At 34.7% G+C, this 26,262-nt stretch overlaps 1 protein-coding gene across 1 annotated transcript; it reads right to left on the bottom strand.

Moving 5' to 3' along the window:
- Positions 1-484: 484 nt before the first annotated feature.
- LOC132841721 (mucin-2-like) lies at positions 485-9,374 on the bottom strand. Its single transcript, XM_060864195.1, has 9 exons — positions 9,249-9,374; positions 8,149-8,208; positions 3,989-8,019; positions 3,706-3,770; positions 3,249-3,424; positions 2,960-3,072; positions 2,067-2,131; positions 1,773-1,948; positions 485-1,232 (listed from the first exon to the last, which is right to left on the bottom strand). Exons 2-9 carry the CDS (start codon positions 8,183-8,185, stop codon positions 1,141-1,143), a joined length of 4,755 nt encoding a protein of 1,584 aa, XP_060720178.1. The 5' UTR covers positions 8,186-8,208; positions 9,249-9,374; the 3' UTR covers positions 485-1,140.
- Between the last annotated feature and the right edge of the window lie 16,888 nt (positions 9,375-26,262).

Raw genomic sequence — 26,262 nt, 5'->3', positions numbered from 1 at the left:
CACAATTAAAATGATTAGACTGGATTATTACAAATACTGGATAGTCTGGTTTGGTTAGGACATACAGGAGCAGGAGGAAAAAGCTGCATAAAGGAATAATGACTATCTAAGCAGTGATTATATGAGAGAAGATAATTGACATTAAAAAAGAGCCAGTAGTTTAGATTCTCATGAGTTTATTTGAAACTGATTTATGCATTTATTATATAAAGTGCTGCGTTCAATGCAAGCACAATACACCATGAATCTTATTTTAAGAAAAACAGAAAATATAGAAATACCTAGATACCCACTGCAGTAAATATATATATATATATATATATATATATATATATATATATATATATATATATATGTATATATATATATATATATATATATATATATATATATTTATATATATATATATATAGTGATAAGCTCCTTACAAAAGAACAAAAAATTTTTTGTATACAGCAGGAATTTTTGCACCAGTTTATAGAACTTACAGTATAAATATATTTTCTCCTTTATTGCTTTGTATATTAGGAAAGAACTCAGGTTAAGACACGTATTAAATCCAGTCAAACCACAATTCTGTGTTTTACAGAACAGTTCATTTATGTGTTATTTCATTTATGCTCAAGTAATTTTGACTAAAACATAATTTCAGAAATCGTCTGGATTATGTTTAATCATTTGCAGAAACCTGTAATACTTTGAAAAGTATTTTAAGCCAAAGCGTGCATTTAATGTCACATGCATCACTAAAGGATGTTTGATAGATAATGTTTTTGCATGTGCATTTCTCAAATATACAGTACTTACTAATGTTAACTTAGATCTATCATAGAATAGTTTCCATTTGATAAATACAATTCCATCACTGTAAATTCGACTCCAGGATTGAGTAATTGACAATCAAATACAAAGAATATGTTACAATACATTCAAAATAATTAAAGCTACAAGTTCTGTCCAATCCATATCATTGCACATTCATACAGGTTGGCAGATTCTTATAATGCTCTTCCTATTGTACTTTTTACGCATACACATTATTTAAAATATTAGCTCGGTATATTCGCATGATTCATTGAGGGAACAGGAGAGTCAAACTTGGTCAGGGTTCTCATTCTGAGAAGAGGATGTGGTTTAGCATCAGCTGGACCGTGTTAACAGAAGCGACACAGCCACCATGAAGCACGCCATGAGCACACTGATCTTGCTGCTGACATCACCCGAATTAAATACTGTTGAAATAAAACAGAAATGACTTGTTACAACAAAAGGCACTATGGTAACAACAATATAGAATGATCAGTTGTTAAATATAAATGAAAGGTGTGTTCTCTAATGCTCAGGACCAGGACCATGATGACTTATCGGTTGGACAGTATACCATGATACAGTGATTTATAATTTGAACTTTAAACACTGAAATAACATTTCCCCAATGTATCAAAGTTCTTCCGAGTTCTCAATGCTGATCGGTCAGAAGTCATCAATTAAATCTGACATTCTGACTAATAGGTTATTGTTTTTGAATCGGCTTACTCATGAACATGTCTGGCGAGTGCTCCACATAATCCCCATAATTAAAAACATACTTTTAGCTGCCAGTCTCTGGCAAAATTCCGGTAATGTAATAGCGTGTAATAACAGTTACTCTGCTTTGTACAGGGTCATGCTACAACACCCTGTCACAGGATATTATATTATTGAATATCCCTAAGTGTTTTATTCCAAGCAAGGATATTTCTTACTACATAAAATATGTATTTACTACATACCCGTGCCATTCACTGTGATACTGGTGATGGAGATCTGAAAAGGAAGGGTGCCACTTTTGGCTGCTCGAAACATAGTTTCAGCAATTTGGGTGGTGTTGGGATTTCCAGCAGAGCTGTTAAAAGCCAAGTCCATGCTGTTCAGAATTGAATCATTAGCTGCTTTAAACGTTCCTGTGCTGGTTATACAAAGATAAAGTAAGTTAGAAAAGAGAACTGTGTGTATTGAAATTTGGTTTTATAATATGAATATGGATGGTTTATGAGGCAAAATGCTTAAAATAAACTTTTAAGTACCTGTAGTTTAACATGCTTAAGAGACTGAATGAATTTGGGAAGTCTTGAGTGAAAAAAGGGTTAAGCTGCAAAGAAGTCAACAGTTGATTAACAAGGGAAAGTTTTCTACTATTAAAATCATGATAAACATAAATTATATATATATATATATATATATATATATATATATATATATATATATATATATATATATATATATATATAAATAAAGGGAAAACAACATCAATAGCTTTCACATATACAAGCATGTGTGCAAATTGCTGAAATGTATATAGTGTATACATAATTAGAAAAATACATTCTGCAAATAAATACAGGGCGGCAGGCACAACAGGACCATGTACAACTCTAGTACAATTTGAAATAAAAACACTGCAGATTATTGTGTATTGTGTTCTTTCAGGTCTGCAGGAACCTGTAGTCTAAAGTTAACAAGCTATCAGACTACACCGTCATAGGACATTTTTATTTATAGCAAACTTGTCAGGTATGTCAAGAATAATATAAAAAATATCTGAATATAAAACAAAACTTTTTATATAGATATTTTTTATATATTATTCTTGACATACATGACAAGTTTGCTATAAATAAAAATGTCCTATGACGGTGTAGTCTTATAGCTTGTTACCTTTAGATTATAGGTTCCTGCAGACCTGAAAGAACACAATACAATCTTGACATACTTGACAAGTTTGCTATAGATAAAAATGTCTCTAATGTGCATTTTAGTGATTGAATCCCAAATTTGAGTGATTTATATTAGTGGAACTTACTGTGACTATTAGTCTATATCTGTATTTCTGCATTTTATGCTGTATTTGTGAAAGCGACTAATTTCGCATTTTCACAAGATCATCAATTAAACCAAGGGGTACTAATTTCATACTTACTCCATTTTTAATCATTAATGTTCTGGTTGTGAATGAATCTGAACTAGTATTTGAGAGAGCTGCTGTAAAAGTGCCATTTGTTACGAAAAGCACAATCACATCAATTGGCTGATCTGAAAAGAGAAATATAGGGTATGAATGCAAATATTTGGAAGTACAAACATGGTGCAAATACAGTGTTTTAATTTGTCATTTGACATTTTTTTATTAAAATTCTCCCTTTACCCCCTTGTTTGTTATAATAACCTCCACTCATCTGGGAATTATTATTTTTTAAGGTTATACTCACTAAGGACAGTGATTGCGCTGGAATCAATTTGTGCACTCAAAGTACTGTTATTATCTACAGCCTCCTTCAGAGCAGTTGCTGCTGCTTGTCCAGATGGGATGGGAGTTGTGGAGTTCTCGTCGAATATCAGCTCAACATCTGCATCGGTATTTTGTACAGCACGTATAGGTTGAGGTCTGCAGGAAAAAAATCATTATTAATATTACATTCTTGTGTTGTATAAAATTCTTTAGATTATTTTTAATATGATAATTTTTCTAACAAACTTTAACTTTGAATTTGTCTTAGGGTTGGAATAACATGAATAAATTACTCTTTTAAACAGAAAAAGATTACTGTTTTAAATTTTTAAACAATGTATCTCGGTATAGAAACATAATTTCTTATCTACAATGTATGAAACATGTAATATGCATTTACGAAAATGTGTTAATTGTAAATTTGAAATGGGTCTCACCTGAAAGCTTTGACTCTGCAGCCGCGGTACTTAGAGCCAAAGAGAATTGTATAGATTTGATTCAACTGCAAAAAAGAAGATATTTATTATTATCCTACAATTAGAGCTTTTTATTACTGTCTCTGTTCAGTCAATAGACAAATATTTTGTAAATTTATCTAACAAAACATCTTTTTAGATCTTAGTTTTGACCACAATTGTGAAATGTAGTTTTCTTTTCTGATAATTTCATGAATTATTTCACATAATTACATAATATTCCAGTGGATGGTCTGACACGTACCAGTTGAGTCACCTGTGCAGCCAAAGATTTAAATTCAGGAGTAGTTGGATCACTTAATTGTGTAGTATACTCAGTCTTGAGACCAACACTCAGGTCGACAGTTGGCTGTGGACGAAGTGTTACAGCTGCTGTTGTTGTTGTTGTTGTTGTTGTTGTTGTTGTTGTTTTTGCTGTTGTCACCACTGTTGTTGTTATTGGGGAGCTGGAAGTAGTAGTTACTGTTGAAGTATTTGTAGAGTTTGTTGATTTTATCGGAGTAGTTGCTGTCGAAACTGTTATATTACCGGCAGTAGCAATTGCTTGTGTAGTAGCTGTAGCGTTTGTAGGTGCTGGTGTTGTAGATGCTGTCAAAACTGTTGTATTACCAGCAGTAGCATTTGTTTGTGTAGTAGCTGTAGCGTTTGTAGGTGCTGGTGTTGTAGATGCTGTAGAAACTGTTATATTACCAGCAGTAGCAATTGCTTGTGTAGTAGCTGTAACGTTTGTAGGTGCTGGAGTTGTAGATGCTGTCGAAACTGTTAAATTACCAGCAGTAGCATTTGCTTGTGTAGTAGCTGTAGTGTTTGTAGGTGCTGGTGTTGTAGATGCTGTCGAAACTGTTAAATTACCAGCAGTAGCATTTGCTTGTGTAGTAGCTGTAGTGTTTGTAGGTGCTGGTGTTGTAGATGCTGTCGAAACTGTTAAATTACCAGCAGTAGCATTTGCTTGTGTAGTAGCTGTAGCGTTTACAGGTGCTGGTGTTGTAGATGCTCTCGAAATTGTTATATTACCGGCAGTAGCATTTGCTTGTGTAGTAGCTGTAGCATTTGTAGGTGCTGGTGTTGTAGATGCTGTCGAAACTGTTAAATTACCGGCAGTAGCATTTGCTTGTGTAGTAGCTGTAGCGTTTGTAGGTGCTGGTGTTGTAGATGCTGTCGAAACTGTTAAATTACCGGCAGTAGCATTTGCTTGTGTAGTAGCTGTAGCGTTTGTAGGTGCTGGTGTTGTAGATGCTGTCGAAACTGTTATATTACCGGCAGTAGCATTTTCTTGTGTAGTAGCTGTAGCGTTTACAGTTGCTGGTGTTGTAGATGCTCTCGAAATTGTTATATTACCAGCAGTAGCATTTGCTTGTGTAGTAGCTGTAGTGTTTACAGATGCTGGTGTTGTAGATGCTGTCGAAACTGTTAAATTACCGGCAGTAGCATTTGCTTGTGTAGTAGCTGTAGCGTTTGTAGGTGCTGGTGTTGTAGATTCTGTCGAAACTGTTACTTTACCGGCAGTAGCATTTGCTTGTGTAGTAGCTGTAGCGTTTGTAGGTGCTGGTGTTGTAGATGCTGTCGAAATTGTTATATTACCGGCAGTTGCATTTGCTTGTGTAGTAGCTGTAGCGTTTACAGATGCTGGTGTTGTAGATGCTGTCAAAACTGTTATATTACCGGCAGTAGCATTTGCTTGTGTAGTAGCTGTAGCGTTTGTAGGTGCTGGTGTTGTAGATGCTGTCGAAACTGTTAAATTACCGGCAGTAGCATTTGCTTGTGTAGTAGCTGTAGCGTTTGTAGGTGCTGGTGTTGTAGATGCTGTCGAAACTGTTACATTACCGGCAGTAGCATTTGCTTGTGTAGTAGCTGTAGCGTTTGTAGGTGCTGGTGTTGTAGATGCTGTCGAAACTGTTAAATTACCGGCAGTAGCATTTGCTTGTGTAGTAGCTGTAGCGTTTGTAGGTGCTGGTGTTGTAGATGCTGTCGAAACTGTTACATTACCGGCAGTAACATTTGCTTGTGTAGTAGCTGTAGCGTTTGTAGGTGCTGGTGTTGTAGATGCTGTCGAAACTGTTACATTACCGGCAGTAACATTTGCTTGTGTAGTAGCTGTAGCGTTTGTAGGTGCTGGTGTTGTAGATGCTGTCGAAACTGTTACATTACCGGCAGTAACATTTGCTTGTGTAGTAGCTGTAGCGTTTGTAGGTGCTGGTGTTGTAGATGCTGTCGAAATTGTTATATTACCGGCAGTTGCATTTGCTTGTGTAGTAGCTGTAGCGTTTACAGATGCTGGTGTTGTAGATGCTGTCAAAACTGTTATATTACCGGCAGTAGCATTTGCTTGTGTAGTAGCTGTAGCGTTTGTAGGTGCTGGTGTTGTAGATGCTGTCGAAACTGTTAAATTACCGGCAGTAGCATTTGCTTGTGTAGTAGCTGTAGCGTTTGTAGGTGCTGGTGTTGTAGATGCTGTCGAAACTGTTAAATTACCGGCAGTAGCATTTGCTTGTGTAGTAGCTGTAGCGTTTGTAGGTGCTGGTGTTGTAGATGCTGTCGAAACTGTTACATTACCGGCAGTAGCATTTGCTTGTGTAGTAGCTGTAGCGTATGTAGGTGCTGGTGTTGTAGATGCTGTCGAAACTGTTACATTACCAGCAGTAGCATTTGCTTGTGTAGAAGCTGTAGCGTTTGTAGGTGCTGGTGTTGTAGATTCTGTCGAAACTGTTACATTAACAGTAGTAGCATTTGCTTGTGTATTAGCTGTAGCGTTTGTAGGTGCTGGTGTTGTAGATGCTGTTGAAACTGTTACATTACCGGCAGTAGCATTTGCTTGTGTAGTAGCTGTAGCGTTTACAGTTCCTGGTGTTGTAGATGCTGTCGAAACTGTTAAATTACCGGCAGTAGCATTTGCTTGTGTAGTAGCTGTAGCGTTTGTAGGTGCTGGTGTTGTAGATGCTGTCGAAACTGTTACATTACCAGCAGTAGCATTTGCTTGTGTAGTAGCTGTAGCGTTTGTAGGTGCTGGTGTTGTAGATGCTGTCGAAATTGTTATATTACCGGCAGTAGCATTTGCTTGTGTAGTAGCTGTAGCGTTTACAGATGCTGGTGTTGTAGATGCTGTCAAAACTGTTATATTGCTGGCAGTAGCATTTGCTTGTGTAGTAGCTGTAGCGTTTGGAGGTGCTGGTGTTGTAGATGCTGTCGAAACTGTTAAATTACTGGCAGTAGCATTTGCTTGTGTAGTAGCTGTAGCGTTTGTAGGTGCTGGTGTTGTAGATGCTGTCGAAACTGTTACATTACCGGCAGTAGCATTTGCTTGTGTAGTAGCTGTAGCGTTTGTAGGTGCTGGTGTTGTAGATGCTGTCGAAATTGTTATATTACCGGCAGTAGCATTTGCTTCTGTAGTTGCTGTAGCGTTTACAGGTGCTGGTGTTGTAGATGCTGTCGAAACTGTTACATTACCGGCAGTAGCATTTGCTTGTGTAGTAACTGTAGCGTTTGCAGTTGCTGGTGTTGTAGATGCTGTCGAAACTGTTACATTACCAGTAGTAGCATTTACTTGTGTAGTAGCTGTAGCGTTCGTAGGTGCTGGTGTTGTAGATTCTGTCAAAACTGTTACATTACTAGCAGTAGCATTTGCTTGTGTATTAGCTGTAGCGTTTGTAGGTGTTGGTGTTGTAGATGCTGTCAAAACTGTTACACTACCAGTAGTAGCATTTGCTTGTGTAGTAGCTGTAGCGTTTACAGGTGCTGGTGTTGTAGATGCTGTCGAAATTGTTATATTACCAGCAGTAGCATTTGCTTGTGTAGTAGCTGTAGCGTTTACAGATGCTGGTGTTGTAGATGCTGTCGAAACTGTTACATTACCAGTAGTAGCATTTGCTTGTGTAGTAGCTGTAGCGTTTGTAGGTGCTGGTGTTGTAGATGCTGTCGAAACTGTTACATTACCAGTAGTAGCATTTGCTTGCGTAGTAGCTGTAGCGTTCGTAGGTGCTGGTGTTGTAGATTCTGTCGAAACTGTTACAGTGCCAGTAGTAGCATTTGCTTGTGTAGTAGCTGTAGCGTTTGTAGGTGCTGGTGGTGTAGATGCTGTCGAAACTGTTATATTATCAGCAGTAGTATTTGTTGGTGTAGTAGCTGTAGCGTTTGTAGGTGCTGGTGTTGTAGATGCTGTCCAAACTGTTACATTACCAGTAGTAGCATTTGCTTGTGTAGTAGCTGTAGCGTTCGTAGGTGCTGGTGTTGTAGATGTGTCATTTGTGGTTTGTCCAGTTACAGATCTCAGAATGATACCTATAGAATGATTATTATTATTATTATTATTATTATTATTATTATTATTATTATTCAAAATCTGCTGTAAGGAATTATGGGTGAAATAATAACAGTGAAAATTATTCACAGCCTAGGATAAGAACTTACTCAGTATGAACACGATTCTCAGTTCTTTTCTCTTCATCCTGAATGTTTCCCAATAACACCCTTAAATAATATTACACGAAATATTATACAATTTTCAGAAATCAAAACGTTTTAAAATGTTGGACCACTTTGTGTTCTATTGTATTACATTACACAATATTCTTCATCTGCATTCAATAGAGCTTTATACATTGGTAAGCAATATCACAGACTATTAATCATTTTTATATACCAGTGTTTTTTTTTCTCTCACATTCACTTCTTCTAAAGTTTTAATGCCTAAACCAGTCTGGGATGTTTTCACAATGCTGAAACACCTGCCTGCATTCATGTGTAAAGATATTTTCAAGAAAATATGGCAAGACATTTTTAACTGAACTGTTAACATTTAATATCAGGTTGAGAATGAAAAAATGATGTCTTATGTGAAAATGAAAGAAAATGAAAGAAAAACCTTTACTTAATTCTTTCTAGAACATAATAGTGCCAGGTCTCAATGGATTTCCAGAGATTACTAAATATTTTTCATCTAAGTGTGCTGTTTTTCATCTATGTGTGCTGTTAACCAGATTAAAAAAAACAAAACATTTCATTGTCTGTGAATGCATATGTATATATACACGTATGTGTATATATACATATGCATTCACAGACAATGAAATGTTTTGTTTTTTTTTAATCTGGTTAACAGCACACATAGAATGCAAATTATATCACAACATCCAAAAGAATTAAAAGAATTTTCAATTTAGGTGTGCTTTTGCTTATTAAAAATCTCAATCACATTTAACAGTAGTATTATATCTAGACTTGTACCTGATTGATAAAACAAGAGCAAAAAAGCAAATAACATTTAAACAGATGACAAAATATTTTCTTAAAGTCAGTCATATACAGACAATTTATAACTAATAATCCCTCTCTCTCTCTCTCATTTTCTACCGCTTATCCGAACTACCTCGGGTCACAGGGAGCCTGTGCGTGCATCTCAGGCGTCCATCTAATAACCTGATTATTTATTATAAATTTGATCATTATTTCATAGATATGAATACATTATTACTTCCTTCACTAATTTCTATGCAAGATATTAAACTCACCCAGATGATTTGTAATCTTTGTAAGTGTTCAGTTAGAGTGTTATAAAAAGTCCTTAGTTTCCGGTCAGAATCATAGTCACAGTATTCAGGAAACTAAGGCAATGCTTGTCTTGGTTTGTGGTTTTTATAGGCTGTGAGTTGCCAGGATGAATAAACCCATTTTTTCTTTGTTTTTCTGTGATACTGATCAGGAGATGATACTTGTCATCAGCTTTCACATTGTCACACATGACTTAATGACACTTTCAGGCTTGTTCTCATTCTTGTCTGGAATTAACGTTAAAGACTGCATTCCACTGTTATACAAGTTCAGAGAGAGAAAGCTTCAAACTTTGAGCATGCATCATAAGCCTTATAATCCTAAGCCTTATATAGAAGTATAATTCAATTACAAATTTTTGAAACAAAGCTGAAAATCAACAGCTGATATTTCAATTCCAGAGATATCTAAAGTAAATAATCCTGAAGTACATCATTTTGAAGTATATAATGTATATAAAATAAATAATGTTTTGAAGTACAAATAATGTATGTGGCGTTTGCAGGCTTCTAAAATATATGCAAAAGAGGCTGTACAACAATACTTATTATAGAATCTCTAAAATTTCACCACTGTTTTTCATCACAGATTTATTGTTTGGTGCTAAAATACAGAAATCCTAAATGGCTTGGATAATGTATCAGCTTTTGTTGTATAGATAGTAACAAGAGAAAAGGTTGTCATTAGCCTTAATTATTTATATATTTAAATATGCTGTGTATATTTTAATAATACTAGGTGGGTGACATAAAGGAGGATATTAAAGTTCCAGGTTCACTCCATGGAGAGTTGAACATGAAATGTATTAAAATTGACAATTTATTCATATTTGGTTTAATGTGTATGTGATTTCTATATTTTATGCGCTGAAAAATGTTTTTACAGACACTGATGATAAAATGAATTAATTTTCTATTTTAGTGTGTGCTCTTTCCTTGTTTAATAAATGTATGTCATCTGTGATATTTTTGCTTTGACATGAAAATTTTTTTGTTTGCATTCTGAAGTCTAAAGCCGTAAGACAGGGCATGGGTTTGTTATCCATCACTGACGCATTTGTTTTCTGTTCTTCATGTTTCTTGCTTTGAGCTACGTGATACATGACTAATAATTGAACTTCTTAGTATTAGCATCTGACTACTGACAAATAAGCAAATAACTGTCAGGGTAGAGAAGGTAGGTTAATTGAATTCATTTTTTTACAGAACCATAATTACCTGATTTATTTAGAATGTATTAGAACTGATTTTTGTGTTTTTTAAAATTGAGTATATAAAACTGCTCATGAAGCACTTGTGTATAGTTCTAACAAGTCTGCATTACCTGGAACAGACAGAAATGTGCTAGTGACTAATAGATTAATTAGAAGAATTAAATTATTCAAATGAGAAACTGAGTGTGATGTTTTTTCCCTCATCAACACATATGCAATGACAGAAAGTTGAAGCGATTTTATAAATGTTAGAAATCGCATGGTGCCCATGTATAATTGACACATTTACGCACAACGTCATGTTATGATTCACAGCACATGTAATGCGCGTGTTTCTATTTTTTCCACATTCCTCACTGGTTTACTTAATTTTATGTTAAATAGGGCTCCTGTTTTCAGAAACATAGTGAAACATAGATCAGAAACATAGCTACGTGGCCGAGAAGTGCAAAACAAATTAACAAATCCGAAAACACATTAAAAACCCGAAAACAAATGAACAAATCCGAAAACACATTAACAAAACCCGAAAACAAATGAACAAATCCGAAAACACATTAACAAATCCGAAAACACATTAACAAATGCGAAAACAAACTAACAAATCTGAAAACACATTAACAAATCTGAAAACAAATTAACAAATCCGAAAACACATTAACAAATCCGAGAACACATTAACAAATCCGAAAACAAATGAACAAATCCGAAAACACATTAACAAATCCGAGAACACATTAACAAATCCGAAAACAAATGAACAAATCCGAAAACACATTAGCAAATCCGAAAACAAACTAACAAATCCGAAAACACATTAACAAACCCGAAAACACATTAACAAATGCGAAAACAAACTAACAAATCTGAAAACACATTAACAAATCTGAAAACAAATTAACAAATCCGAAAACACATTAACAAATCCGAAAACACAAGGTCAAGTCAGACAACCCGGAAACGGTAGTGTGTATCGTTTTTTAATGGAAACTTACCGATCATTGGACAAGACACCTGTCACTCAAGATATAGAGGTATGGAATCTTATGTGCAATGTGTAAAGTTCTCCGTTTAAATATAAGAAAATAACAGAATTAAGCCACAGTAATCCATTCCATCCATCCATTCCAACTTTTCCCTGCGGTAGACTGTTGAACTTCATGTATACCTTGAGTGACAGGTGTCTTGTCCAATCACAAACTATACCAACTTCTTCCGGGTTGTCTGAAATGTCGTTGTTTTTTCGGATTTGTTAATGTGTTTTCGGATTTGTTAATGTGTTTTCGGATTTGTTGTGTTTCGTGCACCGATTCAGACAACCCGGAAGAGGTAGGTATAGTTTGTGAATGGAAACTTACCGATCATTGGACAAGACACCTGTCATTAAAGATATACAGGTGAATGAAAGGTGTCTCATCCGATGATGGTTTCCATTCACAAACTATACTATGTTAATGTGTTTTCGAATTTGTTAATTTGTTTTCGGATTTGATAATTTGTTTTCGGATTTGTTAATGTGTTTTCGGATTTGTTAATGTGTTTTCGGATTTATTAATGTGTTTTCAGATTTGTTAATTTGTTTTCGGATTTGTTAATGTGTTTTCGGATTTGTTAATGTGTTTTCAGATTTGTTAATGTGTTTTCGGATTTGTTAATGTGTTTTCGGATCTTTTAAATTGTTTTGCACTTCTTGGCCACCGTACATAGCTCCTTATTGTGCTATTTGTTAATACTCATCACTCCTCTTTGGGAGTTGGTAGATTTGACATTCGTTTTCAATATACTTTAATCAGCAATTTTTATTCTTACGTAAATACATGTAGTTGCTGACGGGTGTGGTGACCAACTTGACATTTGTTGTATATATGAAATTAAGTTTCTAAAATAAGTTTCTATGATGTCAAAACATTGGAGGAAGTCTTGATTATACGCATTATAAAATTAATTCAATTCAAGTACCCCTTTCATTTTGTAGACCTAGTGGCAGCTTGCTGTTTCTTGTTTAGTGGGATTGAATTGCATTCTTCTGTTGAATTATTTTATTTCTAAAGCACATTTTACACAACCGAAGTTGTGTACACAACATGAAAATGCTTTAATCATAAGCAGATAAAGCAGAGATGATGTTAATGAAGTAGGCAGTTGACCAGAGAGGTTAAAACAGTACTGTCAGAAGATAATAAAGATAATAAAACTTCACAAATTAGATGTCACACTTCAGTTAAGTTGTTAGAAAGCTGTGAACCACCATGAAAAAATATTATCCTCAACTCAGATTGTAATCAGAAATCTTTAAATTATAGAGTCTTCTTCATTTTCACTTCTGATGAGATTGGATGCATCTCTCTGTAAACTGGCAGACAAAATGTTCATGTTAACTTAATCAATAAAGATAAGTGGACCTGTTTTAGAAGTAGCCATGCAAGCCCAAGACATGACACTGCCACCACCATGTTTCACAGATGAGCATGTATTTTTTGGTTCATGAGCAGATTCTTTCTTTTTCCACATTTTCCAATACTTTACTAGAGTTTAATGTTCAGAAATTTCATGGCTCATTTCTGTATTTTCTTGTGAATTCAAGTTTGATATTTAATATTTCTAGCCACTATATTTCTGCTCTTAAAATCATCTTCAAAAGTGCATTTAAAGTACTTTTTCCCCTGCCATGTGAAGGATGTGGAGATGTTACTGACTGTTGTTTTTGACTTTTTCCCTCATAGTGTCATGATTGTTTATATCTTGTTCCCTGCGCTTCTGTGTGGGTTCTCTTGTTGGTTTCATCCACCAGATCCATATCCTGTTCCGAGCCATGCAGACCTGTTCCTCATTTCTTGCTATTTACCCTCCTATTTATACCTGTTTTGTTTGTGCTTTTGCTGAGGCCTCATCTTTTTTTAACTCATGTTTTCTAGATTGGTTTTGGTTTTCTTGTATCTTGTTTTGTTTTTTGTTGCTCATTTTTTCCCCTACAGTTTTTCTGTGTCTGTTGGTCTTGTGATTTTCTTAATAAATCCCTGTCTGTTTTTTGCTATCCCTGCATGGGTCTGGTTTTTGCCCCTGTTGAAGGCACCTGTTTCCTAACACATAGTTCCTAACAAATCTTCTGTCCTCAGCTGCTACTGCTTCCTCTGCTTGATTTTTTTTCTGTGGTTTCTTTCAAGTTATTCAACATTGTTGTATTGGCTATGCATCTTGTTTAAGTAATGCCTTAAATTGGCTTGTCTTTCTCCCAAAGAAAGCTCTCTGTTCTTTATGTTGGCTTCTCATTTTTAACAACAAATGCAGTACTCACAGATGAAACAAGAGCTATTTATTGTTTAAACAATCAATCTAACAGGAAAATATTTTTGCTCAGATAAGAATTGGGTGGTCTGATTTAAAATGTCCTATGTTCAACATTGTTTAATATTTCTATATATAAATAAAAGTATAATAAAGGCTTAACTGATCTTTCTTCTTATATTTAACTTTTTGATCTTAAACCCAAATGGCTTCAGTCTACAGCAAAAAGAGGATAATTTCTTCTGTCTATTAGTTTAATAGGGGACTGTATAGTAATAAGAGAACAGACATGCAGTAATGTGAAAAGTTAATTTTGAATGGGTTTCAAAAATCAATAGAAATCTGAATGAAAATGTTTTGGATTTACAAAACACACTTTTTCTGTTCCCAAGACACTGGTATGCTTCACTGAAACACTAACTTGTTGCTATCTGGCCTGATTCTATCATCACACATTTCAACACAATAATTAATGTCTTTGGTGTCAACATGAAAAAAAAAAACCTTGTGTACGTCACAAATTCTTAAAGCCAGTTTGGTGACCAACTTGCCAGTAAAATAATTGAACCAGGATGTATCATGTCACAAATAGCAAACAACAAAGCTGTGAACAATAAATAGAAACAAAATGTACAAGAACATTAAATACAGCTTTAAATAAATACATTTTTTTCACACTCTTCCCACTCAAAGGTTTTTGATAGGATTTAGATCTAACTGTGCTATTCCAAAATGTTGAACTCTCTCTGAAGGCATTGCTTCATGGCCGCACCATCATGCTGGAAGTTGAAATTCTGCCGCGATCTAAGAGTTTCTCTATAGAAAAATATATACAGTATATACAGCACACTACAAACTTTCACACAGGCAGTAGTATGAGGCTGAACCAGCCAAGTGAGAAATGTCTATACTCATGTTTCTCAGTGCTGCTTTTATTTGCCAAAGACTGAAAATTTAATAAAGATTCTCATACTATACTTCATCATTCCTCATACTTTATCATTTAGTAGTTGCGAAGATGATTGAATTTTCTGGACTGCAGGCCCACCAAGAACAGAATGTTCTACTTTCACAGGTATTAAATCATGAAACTTAACCAAGGTGCAGATAACTCTGGATTTGGTTTCATAAAAATACCACATTGTTGTGAACTATCAGGTGAAATAGGTGAAATCTGAGCAAGAAAAATATGCTTCCTTCTTTCCCAACGCACTGCTGATCTGATTAAGAGCTGTTAAAACCATCACTATGTATCTTCACAGTGTTCCTGTACCTACAGTAAATAGGTAGTCTGAAATCCAGTCTGAACTGAGTTGAAAGATCTATTCAACTACTATTTAAATACTTTCATTTTAGTTGAATAGCTCTTTTTAAAACAGACATTGACATTGAACAGACAGTCATTGGCAGCATGACAGAAATTTAAACATAGATTTAGATCCTTAAATAACAAAGCTGAGCTGTCAATAACAAGGAAAAACCTTCAGATGACATGAGGAACAAACTTATCCTATTATAAATGTATCCAAGGACATATATATTAATTGTAATGGGCTGCAAAAGTGTACAAAAAAACTTAAAGGAGTTTGTGGGTTTTAAAATAAAACACCAAATACATAAGCAAATGTGTTTCAATGAACCTTAAATAAACTTAAACACAGTTTATTACAAGCTTATTCAAGTGCTATGCACAATTCTTAGTTGTTATATGATGTTCATAAAGCTGCGGATACACCAATAACTAGAGATTTAGTGCTCATTTAGGTGCTTAGTAAAAAAAAGACACAGGTCTTTATGTCTAAACTTAATTTAATGAACCAATTCATGATAAAAGAAAGTATTTTTGAAATCCTGCATAGGTGTCATAACCAGTCTTACAGAATGGACGTTTAAAAATGAAGTATGAAACAAGTTAGTAAGTGAGAATTGAGTCCTTAATTTGATAAAGGATTTGTTAAAACTAATTCAGTTCTTCATTCAATTATTCAGTCAGTCAGTCATATAAAGAGCTTTATTGTAGTCAGGAGGAAACTGGGCATTATCTACTGAGTGAGATGTGCGCTACGGAGTGCACGCCCTCCTTAACATTTATGGGAAATCTTAGTCAACTGATCCACCTTCTACTAGTGTTACGGATATGCAAGGAAACCATAGAACCAAAACTTAATCAACACAGGGATATGTTTTGAATCTCAGCAATCAGTAACCAGAGCAAACCAGGACAGATGTGAGAGGGTGACTGGAAACCTGAAGATAATAAAAATAGTCCCAGAAAAGTAAAAATTTTACTGTCATACATCTGTGGGCATGTGCAATCATCAAATGCATTTGCTTTGTGTGGTTACATCGTGGAAAAGGACTGAGGAAAGGATTGTATTTGGGTATGAGGTGTGTACATTCAAAGCCAACAGCGACTACAATGACAATGTAGTGAAAGTGTATGGGTTCGAATTTAGGTGGAGCTTAATAAAAAGCAGTGTCAACAAACAGCAAACAATACACCACAAAGAGCACAGTGCTGAATAAACTACAGACCTACTGTAATGTAAGGTTAATGTTAAAGAATGTATTTAAATATTTATAATTTTCACCATTACAAACTTATTAGAGTGGAACATGTTTGTAATCCTTATATTGTAAAATGAATGTGAATGTGGGTCAAAGACATACTACTGACTTGGTTTACACAAGTTATCAATTCACCTTTTATAGGTGTGTACTTTATGTATAAATAATGAAAATGCGGCTGGGTTTAGCTTATACAAGGCTTTGTTTCATTGTTTAGTTTTGCTGTGTGAACTATAAATATTTCTTTGTTTTGTTCCTCCCTAACAACAAATCCAACTGACATTGTATATACAGTTCACACCTTGTCTGACAGAGATGAATCCTGGGACCAAATTTATTTAGTCTGATCATTTATGACCAGGATATTTATTTAACATTTTTGCCAATATTATAGATATAAACCCTTCTCAGACTGTTTAAAGGTTTGGTCCAATTACTATTTGGCAATCTTAATTGTATGTTTTTGGCTGTAAATGCACTAAAATAATGTAATTTAAAAACATATCATTGTTATTCCAATGGGAACTAAGTGAAAATTAATGTGTCTGATTTTAGGTGAAGTACAGTAGCAAATACAAAGAACACAGTATTGTATAAACTAAGACATTTAATGACTTATCCAGACTATTATTGCTTGTTAACAAAATATATAATAAATTTAAATTGAAAATATTCTATATTTGGAACCAAAATTATCTCATATATTTATGCATATACATAATTAGATGGATATTACAAAGGCATATCCCATAAAGTTCATTTATGCTGCACTTTGATATTATACTGAAAAAAAAATCAAAAAGAAATATTTAAATTTTAGACCATTGACATTTATTTTTATTAAATAATTTTACAATAAAGCCCTGAAAGTTTTCACAGTGAAATAATAAATATAATTCTTAATAATTCAATTTTTGGTTTGATTTAGTATGTAAATGTATGCATATCTATTTAATTGTCACCTCATTTCCGTAAATAAATGTACTTGGTTCTAAAGTTCAGAAGGCCAAACGTTTACTGTGATATCTGTTGGTTTATATAATGATCCTATTCCCTTGTAGTGTCTGGTGGTAAATATTAAAACAATTCCCAGAGTTATAAGCTATAAAATATTGCAGCACTGACAACAAACGTCATTTCAGGCACAGTGTTGTTACAATACTTTCACTAATTGGCTATGGATGAGTCATAATATGGATGAGTCATTTCGAGTAATTAACTACATACAGTGGGACAAAAAAGTAGTTAGTAAGCCACCAATTGTGCAAGTTCTCCCAATTAAAAAGATGAGAGAGGCCTGTAATTTTCATCATAGGTACACTTCAACTATGAGAGACATAATGAGGGAAAGAATACAGGAATTTTAATGAATTCTTTAAGAGGCTCCTCTGTCTTCCACTCGTTACCTATATTAATGCCACCTGCTTGAACTCGTTATCAGTATAAAAGACATCTGTCCACAACCCCAAACAGTCAGACTCCAGCCTCCACTATGGTCAAGACCAAAGAGCTGTCAAAGGACACCAGAAACAAAATTGTAGACCTGCAACAGGCTGGGAAGACTGAATCTGCAATAGGTAAGCAGCTTGGTGTGAAGAAATCAACTGTGGGAGCAATTATTAGAAAATGGAAGACATACAAGACCACTGATAATCTCCCTTGATCTGGGGCTCCATGCAAGATCTCACCCCGTGGGGTCAAAATGATCATAAGAACGGTGAGCAAAAATCCCAGAACCACACGGGGAGACCTATTGACCTGCAGAGAGCTGGGACCAAAGTAACAAAGGCTACCATCAGTAACACACTACGCCGCCAGGGACTCAAATCCTGCAGTGCCAGACGTGTCCCCCTGCTTAAGCCAGTACATGTCCAGGAGCGTCTGAAGTTTGCTAGAGAGCATTTGGATGATCCAGAAGAGGATTGGGAGAAGGTCATGTGGTCAGATGAAACCAAAATAGAACTTTTTGGTAAAAACTCAACTTGTCGTGTTTGGAGGAGAAAGAATGCTGAGTTGCATCCAAAGAACCCCAAATCTACTCTGAAGCATGGGGGTGGAAACATCATGCTTTGGGGCTGTTTTTCTGCAAAGGGACCAAGACGACTGATCCGTGTAAAGGAAAGAATGAATAGGGCCATGTATCGTGAGATTTTGAGTGAAAACCTCCTTCCATCAGCAAGGGCATTGAAGATGAAATGTGGCTGGGTCTTTCAGCATGACAATGATCCCAAACACACCACCCGGGCAACGTAAGAGTGGCTTCGTAAGAAGCATTTCAAGATCCTGGAGTGGCTTAGCCAGTCTCCAGATCTCAACCCCATAGAAATTCTTTGGAGGGAGTTGAAAATCCTTGTTGCCCAGCAACAGCCCCAAAACATCACTTCTCTAGAGGAGATCTGCATGGAGGAATAGGCCAAACTACCAGCAACAGTGTGTAAAAACCTTGTGGAGACTTACAGAAAACATTTGACCTCTGTCATTGCCAACAAAGGGTATATAATAAAGTGTTGAGATGAACTTTTGTTATTGGCCAAATACTTATTTTACACCATAATTTGCAAATAAATTCTTTAAAAATCAGACAATGTGATTTTCTGGATTTCTTTTTCTCATTTTGTCTCTCATAGTTGAAGTGTACCTATGATGAAAATTACAGGCCTCTCTCATCCTTTTAAATGGAAGAACTTGCACAATTGGTGGCTGACTAAATACTTATATTGGCTGACTAGATACTAATACAGATTATGACTGGTGTTGTTTATTGTAAGTGTTTGTTGCCTTTTTGGACTCCTTTATCATTTGTAATGTTGCTCCCATTTAAAACAGTTTGGATCAAGCCCAGCCATTTTTAGGGTCATGATTGAGGACAATGTCCCATCCAGAGACAAGCTGTTTCGTGTTGAGGTTCTGTTCAAACCGACCATCGAAAATACCCTCACTAATGAATGTTTTTTTTATTTGTTGTTACATTAAATCTTACCCAGATACAATAGTGCTATTTTCTGATTGGCTAATGTGTAGCCTCTTTTTTTGATTGGCTCAACTAAGAACTCCAGGGGAAATACGCTTGATTATTGATATTGTATATTGTTGACTATTGATATTGTATATTGTTAACAAGTTGAATATTGATTAGGAAGTTATTGTTCTCAAGACCACACGTTGGCATCTCTTTGAATGTCCGAAATCTTCATGATGCGGAACACAACTGGAGCTGGAACATTTCTGGATGCCTCGGGATGGGTAGAAAATAAGAAGCAAGTGGAGAGGAATTAGCGTAGCTGCTGTACATGATATTAACCAGCTTTAGATAATAATGTGCATTTGATCAGATTTACTGGAACACAAGGTTATGGAATGTGTTATGTGTATGCTAAACAGATATGTTTTTAATCTACATTTAAACTGAGAAAGTGTGTCTGAGCCCCAAACACTGTCAGGAAAGCTGCTGCAAAGTTTACGAGCTAAATACAAAATGCTCTAGTAAATATACACATTTTGTATGAGGCTGCAATTACTCAAAATGAATCGGTAAGAGATATTTTACATACCTTTAAGTATCGAGAGAGCTTCAGGAGAGTTGAGTAACTTTGGTGAAGTGAGGAGTTATACTGAAATTGTGTACACAACACTAGAGATATTGATGTTACAGGCATTACACTCATCTTTGGTCTGTAATACACTTCAGAAAAGTATGTAATGCAATTTTAGGCCAATATTAAATACCTAAATAAGATATTTACAATTACGGCATTTAGCAGACACCCTTATCAAGAGTGACTTACAATTTATACAACTGAGTGTTAAGGGCCTTGCTCAGGTGCCCAGCAGTGGCAGCTTGGTGGACCTGGGATTCAAACTCATGACCTTCCGGGCAGTAGTCCAACACTTTAACCATTAGGCTAGCATATCCCACATATTGTTATGTACAGTATATGAATTTATATTTGTAAAGCTGCGTTGTAAAAAATTGCACAGTGAATTAGAATTAGAATGAATTAGGTGTTAATTAACTTAAACGTGCATAATCTCAGAATACACGCAACTTTCCCTGTGTAAATACTTACATATGCTTTGGACTTAAGTTGTGAGCTCTGACTTAGTTTATAATTATGTACCTGTTTTTTCCCACACATATTAATGTACATTAAGTAATTTGTTCTTGTACTTGTAAGAATGTTAGCTACTTATAAGAACTTGTATGCAACCCTTAATAACCCCCCTATTATCCCTCTACATAAATGTTCCTGAATTACAGACATGCAAGGCATGAGCAGATAATTTCTTACTAAAAAGTTGTCACAATCAATTAAAAATATTTTAAATTAAACCATGTAATTTTGGGGTGTGTGCTGCATAATAAAGTGCTGTTTGTCAAGAGTTTATATTCCTACGTCTCCATAATAATAATAATAATAATAATAATAATAATAATAATAATAATAATATACCTATCTCTTTGATAACTGAATTTTACAGGCAACTTATATCATGTCATTGTACATGTGCCATTAGTACAACAGTGAATACTGTATAAAATTATGATTTTTATTATACTGTATACTGTATGTTACTATAAACAGACATTTGAGAGCAAAGGAAAAAATTAAGGTGGAAGTCATTTTTTGTAAATCCTGCATTCTCGACAATATTCTCTGAGATATGAACTGGAGTGAACTTTGAAAATGTACGTGAATGTCTTTGGGATAAAATGTTTCTTGAGGTCAGCTGGTTTAAACATTGCTACAAAAATTAAAAACATGTATGAAATGCTGTTTTCTGAGTTGCTTCAATGCAGAGATCCTCAAACCAGGTTTCTCCTGTGGGGCCACATTTTTTGGTGTCTTGCATCTCAAATATGCATCTAAAAATGTATAAAAAAAAAAAGGTATGGAATCTATAGAAAGAGCAAAAATTTTGAAACTTTTGACATAAATTGTGCATTGTAAAATTACCACTTTGGTTAAAATCCTAAGCATGAACATTGCTTTAGGCTGTGCTCTTTTTTTATTAGTCAGTTCCACCTGTAAGCAGAAAAAGTCACGTCAACTTCATTATCATGATAAAGATAAACATATGTGTACAGTGTAACAGGATGCCAAGGAAGCATCAACCAAGAAGAAGTTGAAGAGAAGTAAAGTAAATACAGACAGGGTGGAAAAACAAAGAAAAGGGTTCACACTGTACAGATATAAAGTGCAGCATGACTCATGATTTTATTGTCATATGTACAGGAAACAAGTTACACAAGGAACAAAGTCATTCTTACTCTGTGATTCGTCCCATGACATAAATTCTAACGTTATAAGGAAATAAAGGGAAAAAAATACATGAGACATACATTACAATTCAAATACAAAAATAAGATACTACACATAGGTTAAAATGTCTATTGTCTAGAATGAATGCGTGCCAGACGGTTTAGAAGGGATTTCCACTCACAAAAAAGTTTTTTCAGATGATTTTCTTTTCAGGATGAAAGAATAGCAAAGCATGCTACAGGTTTTAAAGTGAGTCTGAGACATGGTGATCCTTTACTGGCTCATGATCATATCTGTTTTCACTCTTGATTATTTGTGTCATTTTTAAGCATTTTGTTTTCCATTCCATGGATAAATTTGGTAAAACGTGCTACAGTGGAGGCGGAAAACCATACCAACGTCCCTTTCTCCCAGTGATCATCACCAGGTTATTTTTATTTTTAAAGTTGTGATGTTGTTTCATAGATTCAATTCCTTAGTCTTTAAATACTTTTTGTTCACCATGTTCTGCTTGCGCTTGGGTTTACATTCCTGTTTTATAAGTTTGCAAGCTCTTATGAATAAAAAAATTTTTCCGAAAGCTTTCTTCCAGCTCCAGCTACGTCATGTGTATAATCTTTATGCATTTAAAACACCAATCGAACTATTGGGGAAGAAACACACAAAGTGTCAAAAAAACAACAGTACTGTCAGCCCTCATTCCTGACTGTTGTTGCCAAACCATGTTGCTTGTCATTTCCAAAAAATATAAATATTGTCAGCATGCATCTTTGGATACTTTCACAAGCCATATTGCTCAATTCAGATTTTTTTTTATTATGATTTGACAGGGTTTTATTACTGTTTATTAAGCACAAACCTTATGGCTCATATCAAAAAACTAAACTAAATTACAACAAAATTGTACAACAAAATTGCTCAGGAGCTGAGAAAAAATACAATCCTCTTGCACGGTCAAGATGAAAAAAAAAACACATTCACAACACAACAGTCATTCCTAAAAATTTGCTTCATTTGCTTCTCATTCAAATAATGTTGAACATTCAATTCAATTCAATTCAATTCAATTTATTTGTATAGCACATTTTACAATTTCCCATTGTCTCAAAGCAGCTTTACAGAAGTATGGAAACAGAAGAGAGAGAAAAATAAATAAATATATAATAATAATAATAATAATAAGAAGAAGAAGAAGAAGAAGAAGAAGAAATAAGAATAAAAATAAATAAGTGAATATATACAATTAAAGTTTAAAATTAATTTAAAAAAAAAAGATTAACTCAAAATTTATCCCTATCCCTAATGAGTGGTGGTGAGGAAAAACTCCCTGAGATGATATGAGGAAGAAACCTTTAGAGGAACCAGGCTCACAAGGGAACCCATCCTCAATTTGGTGACACTCTAAAGTAAATAGTGTAAATGTAAATAATGTTTTTTCTACAACAGTTCATAATAGTGCAATTGAGAGCTCCTAAGGAACTAATGGTTCTTCGTAAACTCTGAGTTCAGCACAGACCTGATTGCTGATAAAGACCAGACCATACAGCTGACTGACACATCATGAGCATAAATAACAGCTAACATCACCTTACATCCTTTTACTCAGTGACTATGTCAGGGTCTCATAGGACTTTGTGATTCAGATGAGTCTGAATGATGTCTACCATTATTTTGAAAAATCTCTGCCTTCTCTGTACTTCTTCTAAGTTACAACATGCGAAGGATTCACATGCGTCACCACCAAAAAAAAAAAAACAGTTTGCCTGTGAAAACAACTCTGATAAAGTGAAGTAGCATCACAGACATGATCATGGCACCTAAACATCAGAAAGAAATTACTAACACAGAGAAGAGTAATGTTGAAAAGTTGTAAGAGTTGCCAGTTGGAATTCTGGGAACATCGGAAAACGATTATCATTTGGAAGTCATCTCTTTTAGGACCATCTGAAAATCCAAAAGAAAGACAACTTTCTGTGTTACTTTTAAACAAGAATGCTTCTGCTATTTAAAAATAGACTGATATGTTAACTGACTAGCAAACAGGTTTAGCAAGGAAGCATACCAGGTCAGAAGATGGTATTTTATTCATTCAGATTTGCATGTTAGGCCTTCTGTTAAATAGCAACCTTAATTAGATAAACTATAGATAAAAAAAAATCCGAAACATCAAAATGCTGTAAAAAGTAATAAAAATCTATCCTGTTATTTTTACAGTAATAGTTTGTAAAAATACATGCATTTTGCTGGATAAAATACTTACTTACTTCCTTCAAACGTTAAAGTGAAAAAACACCATGTGTTAAAAAATTATTCAATGCTTTACATGGTCAAAGTGTACAGTATACAGACTTCTAAAAAATTCAACTATGTAATATTAATAGTTTCTCCAAAACAAAACTCATGTTACAATAATACTACATTACAAAAAATTGATGTTGAATTTTAAAAATTTGTGGGTGTGTTTGTGTGCATGTGCGTAGTCATGTTTTCACTTCTTAATTATCTGATCCTTTGTTTAAGGAGACAAACTAGATAACCCTGAAACAAAAATGAATAATAGTGACAAAAGACACCATGAGACATTGACGACAAAAGCTAGACAAACTATGCTACACGAAGCTATCAAAGCCTTACTTTAGCACAGGCACCTCATTCTGAAATATTTTAGTCAACAAACATTAATATTTCTTACAACACAGGAAGTTGTCTTAGCTTAGACAGAGCTTCTGTGCTCTTGTGGTTGATACACTGAGATGGCATGCAGCTTTTCAGCACAAGCAGCTTTACAGATCCTACAGTTTGCATTCAACAGTACCGGCAAAATGTTGTAAATTACCAAACATTCTGTTTACTTTACTAGGAAGGTTACATAATAAAATGATAAATAGATGTAGAATAACAGTTAAAAAGTATAATAGTCATGATAATAATAGTTCTATGATATCATTATTTAGTATATTATTATTATAATATAATAATATTATACTAGACAATTAGGAAACAGTAGCTTAGTGCATGAAATCATGCAGATACAGAGCAAGAGCTTCATTTTGAACGTTCAAATCAACATCAGAATCAGAAACATTTTATCTCAGTGACTTTGACTGTGGCATGGTTGTCAGATAAAACTAATTTACTGAGATTTTCACACACAACAGATAATACACTGGGTGTGTAAATCATATACAGTAATAGGCAGCTGTGCAGGTGGAAAATGCTATGCACTAGGCAGACTGGTTAGAGATAACACTGTGATAACTCACAAACCCATTATTACTACCATGACAAGCAGAAAAGACATCTCAGAATGCACAACACAACCCTGGGGTGGATGATCTACACTTACAGAAGGTATCATTGTGTTAAGCCCAAAGTAGATCTCCAAGTAATGTGTAGTAATAAATAGACTTGAAATCAAATTTAAAGTTTGCAACAGGTTTCTGCTAGAAAAAACTGCTAGAAACCTGTGGATCTAGAACGAGTTACTCATTTGTTCCTTTGTTACATTCCTCTTCAGGGTGGATCTTTATCCAAAGCATGACTCAAAACCGTTGATTGTTCTAGAACCCAAAAATGCATGTATGTGACAGGTGTCAGTGATTTTTAATTCACTGTTTTTGCAGCATGAAAAATAGGAGACAGGTTGTTCCTAAGACCTCCACCTCTGCAAAACCCCTGGACCAGAATAAGATGTGAATCTTCATCTGAATGACAAAAAAAGGACACACATCTGAGGATGATAAGGTATACATCTTGGACAGAGAAGACAGATGGTTTGAGAGATGAGTGAAGGAAATGATCTATGTCTTGAGAAAAATCATTCTCTCAATAGAGGTGGAGGTCTTAGGCACAATTATTTTTTTATTCTGCTCCTTCGTGCTGCTCAACCATCTCACCTGGAAAGCCACACCTAAGAACCCAAATCCACACTTAGATTCTCTGATTGTTACCCATAATACTTCAATACATTCTCTCCCTACTCTCCTTCTTTGGGGTCATAATATTCTAATGAGTCTCCCTTACGTCTAACAACTCCCCTCACATTCTCCTTGTTCCCTTAACAAAGCTATCCAGCCAGGGAGGGGAGAATCCTCGAACCTGGAGGATACAAATTTGTGGAATACTGCCAACTTTCCTCAGATGAGTAGTGAAACGTTTTTATCTATATCAAAGTCCAGTTGACAACATCCAAATAACTGCAGCTGGATGACTGAGAATCTTCACAGACAAACCTTTCTAAAACTTTGGCTGTTCCCAAGAAACATCACTAATGCTAGAATACAAAAGCTTGTATACCAAAAGTTATATATATATATATATATATATATATATATATATATATATATATATATATATATATATATAGATAGATAGATAGATAGATAGATAGATAGATAGATAGATAGATCATTTGGTTCTTGCTGTTTCATGATACTTAATGTGAAAGCATGATAATCAGGGTTTCTGAGTGGTGCCGTTATCTAAGGTTTTATCCTGTCTTCTATATTCTATATTGGCATCTGAGTGTATATAACAGTTTTTGCCTGGATAAAAATGACAAACTCGTGTTTTTACCAGTTGTTCAGAACAGGCTGTTGTATGTAACCATTTTTAGAGAATTCTACATAGCCAAACATTAGGGGACAC

This window comes from Tachysurus vachellii, chromosome 2, assembly GCF_030014155.1.
Source record: "Tachysurus vachellii isolate PV-2020 chromosome 2, HZAU_Pvac_v1, whole genome shotgun sequence".
Lineage (NCBI taxonomy): Eukaryota > Metazoa > Chordata > Actinopteri > Siluriformes > Bagridae > Tachysurus > Tachysurus vachellii.
This window is presented reverse-complemented; position numbering and strand designations above follow the sequence as displayed.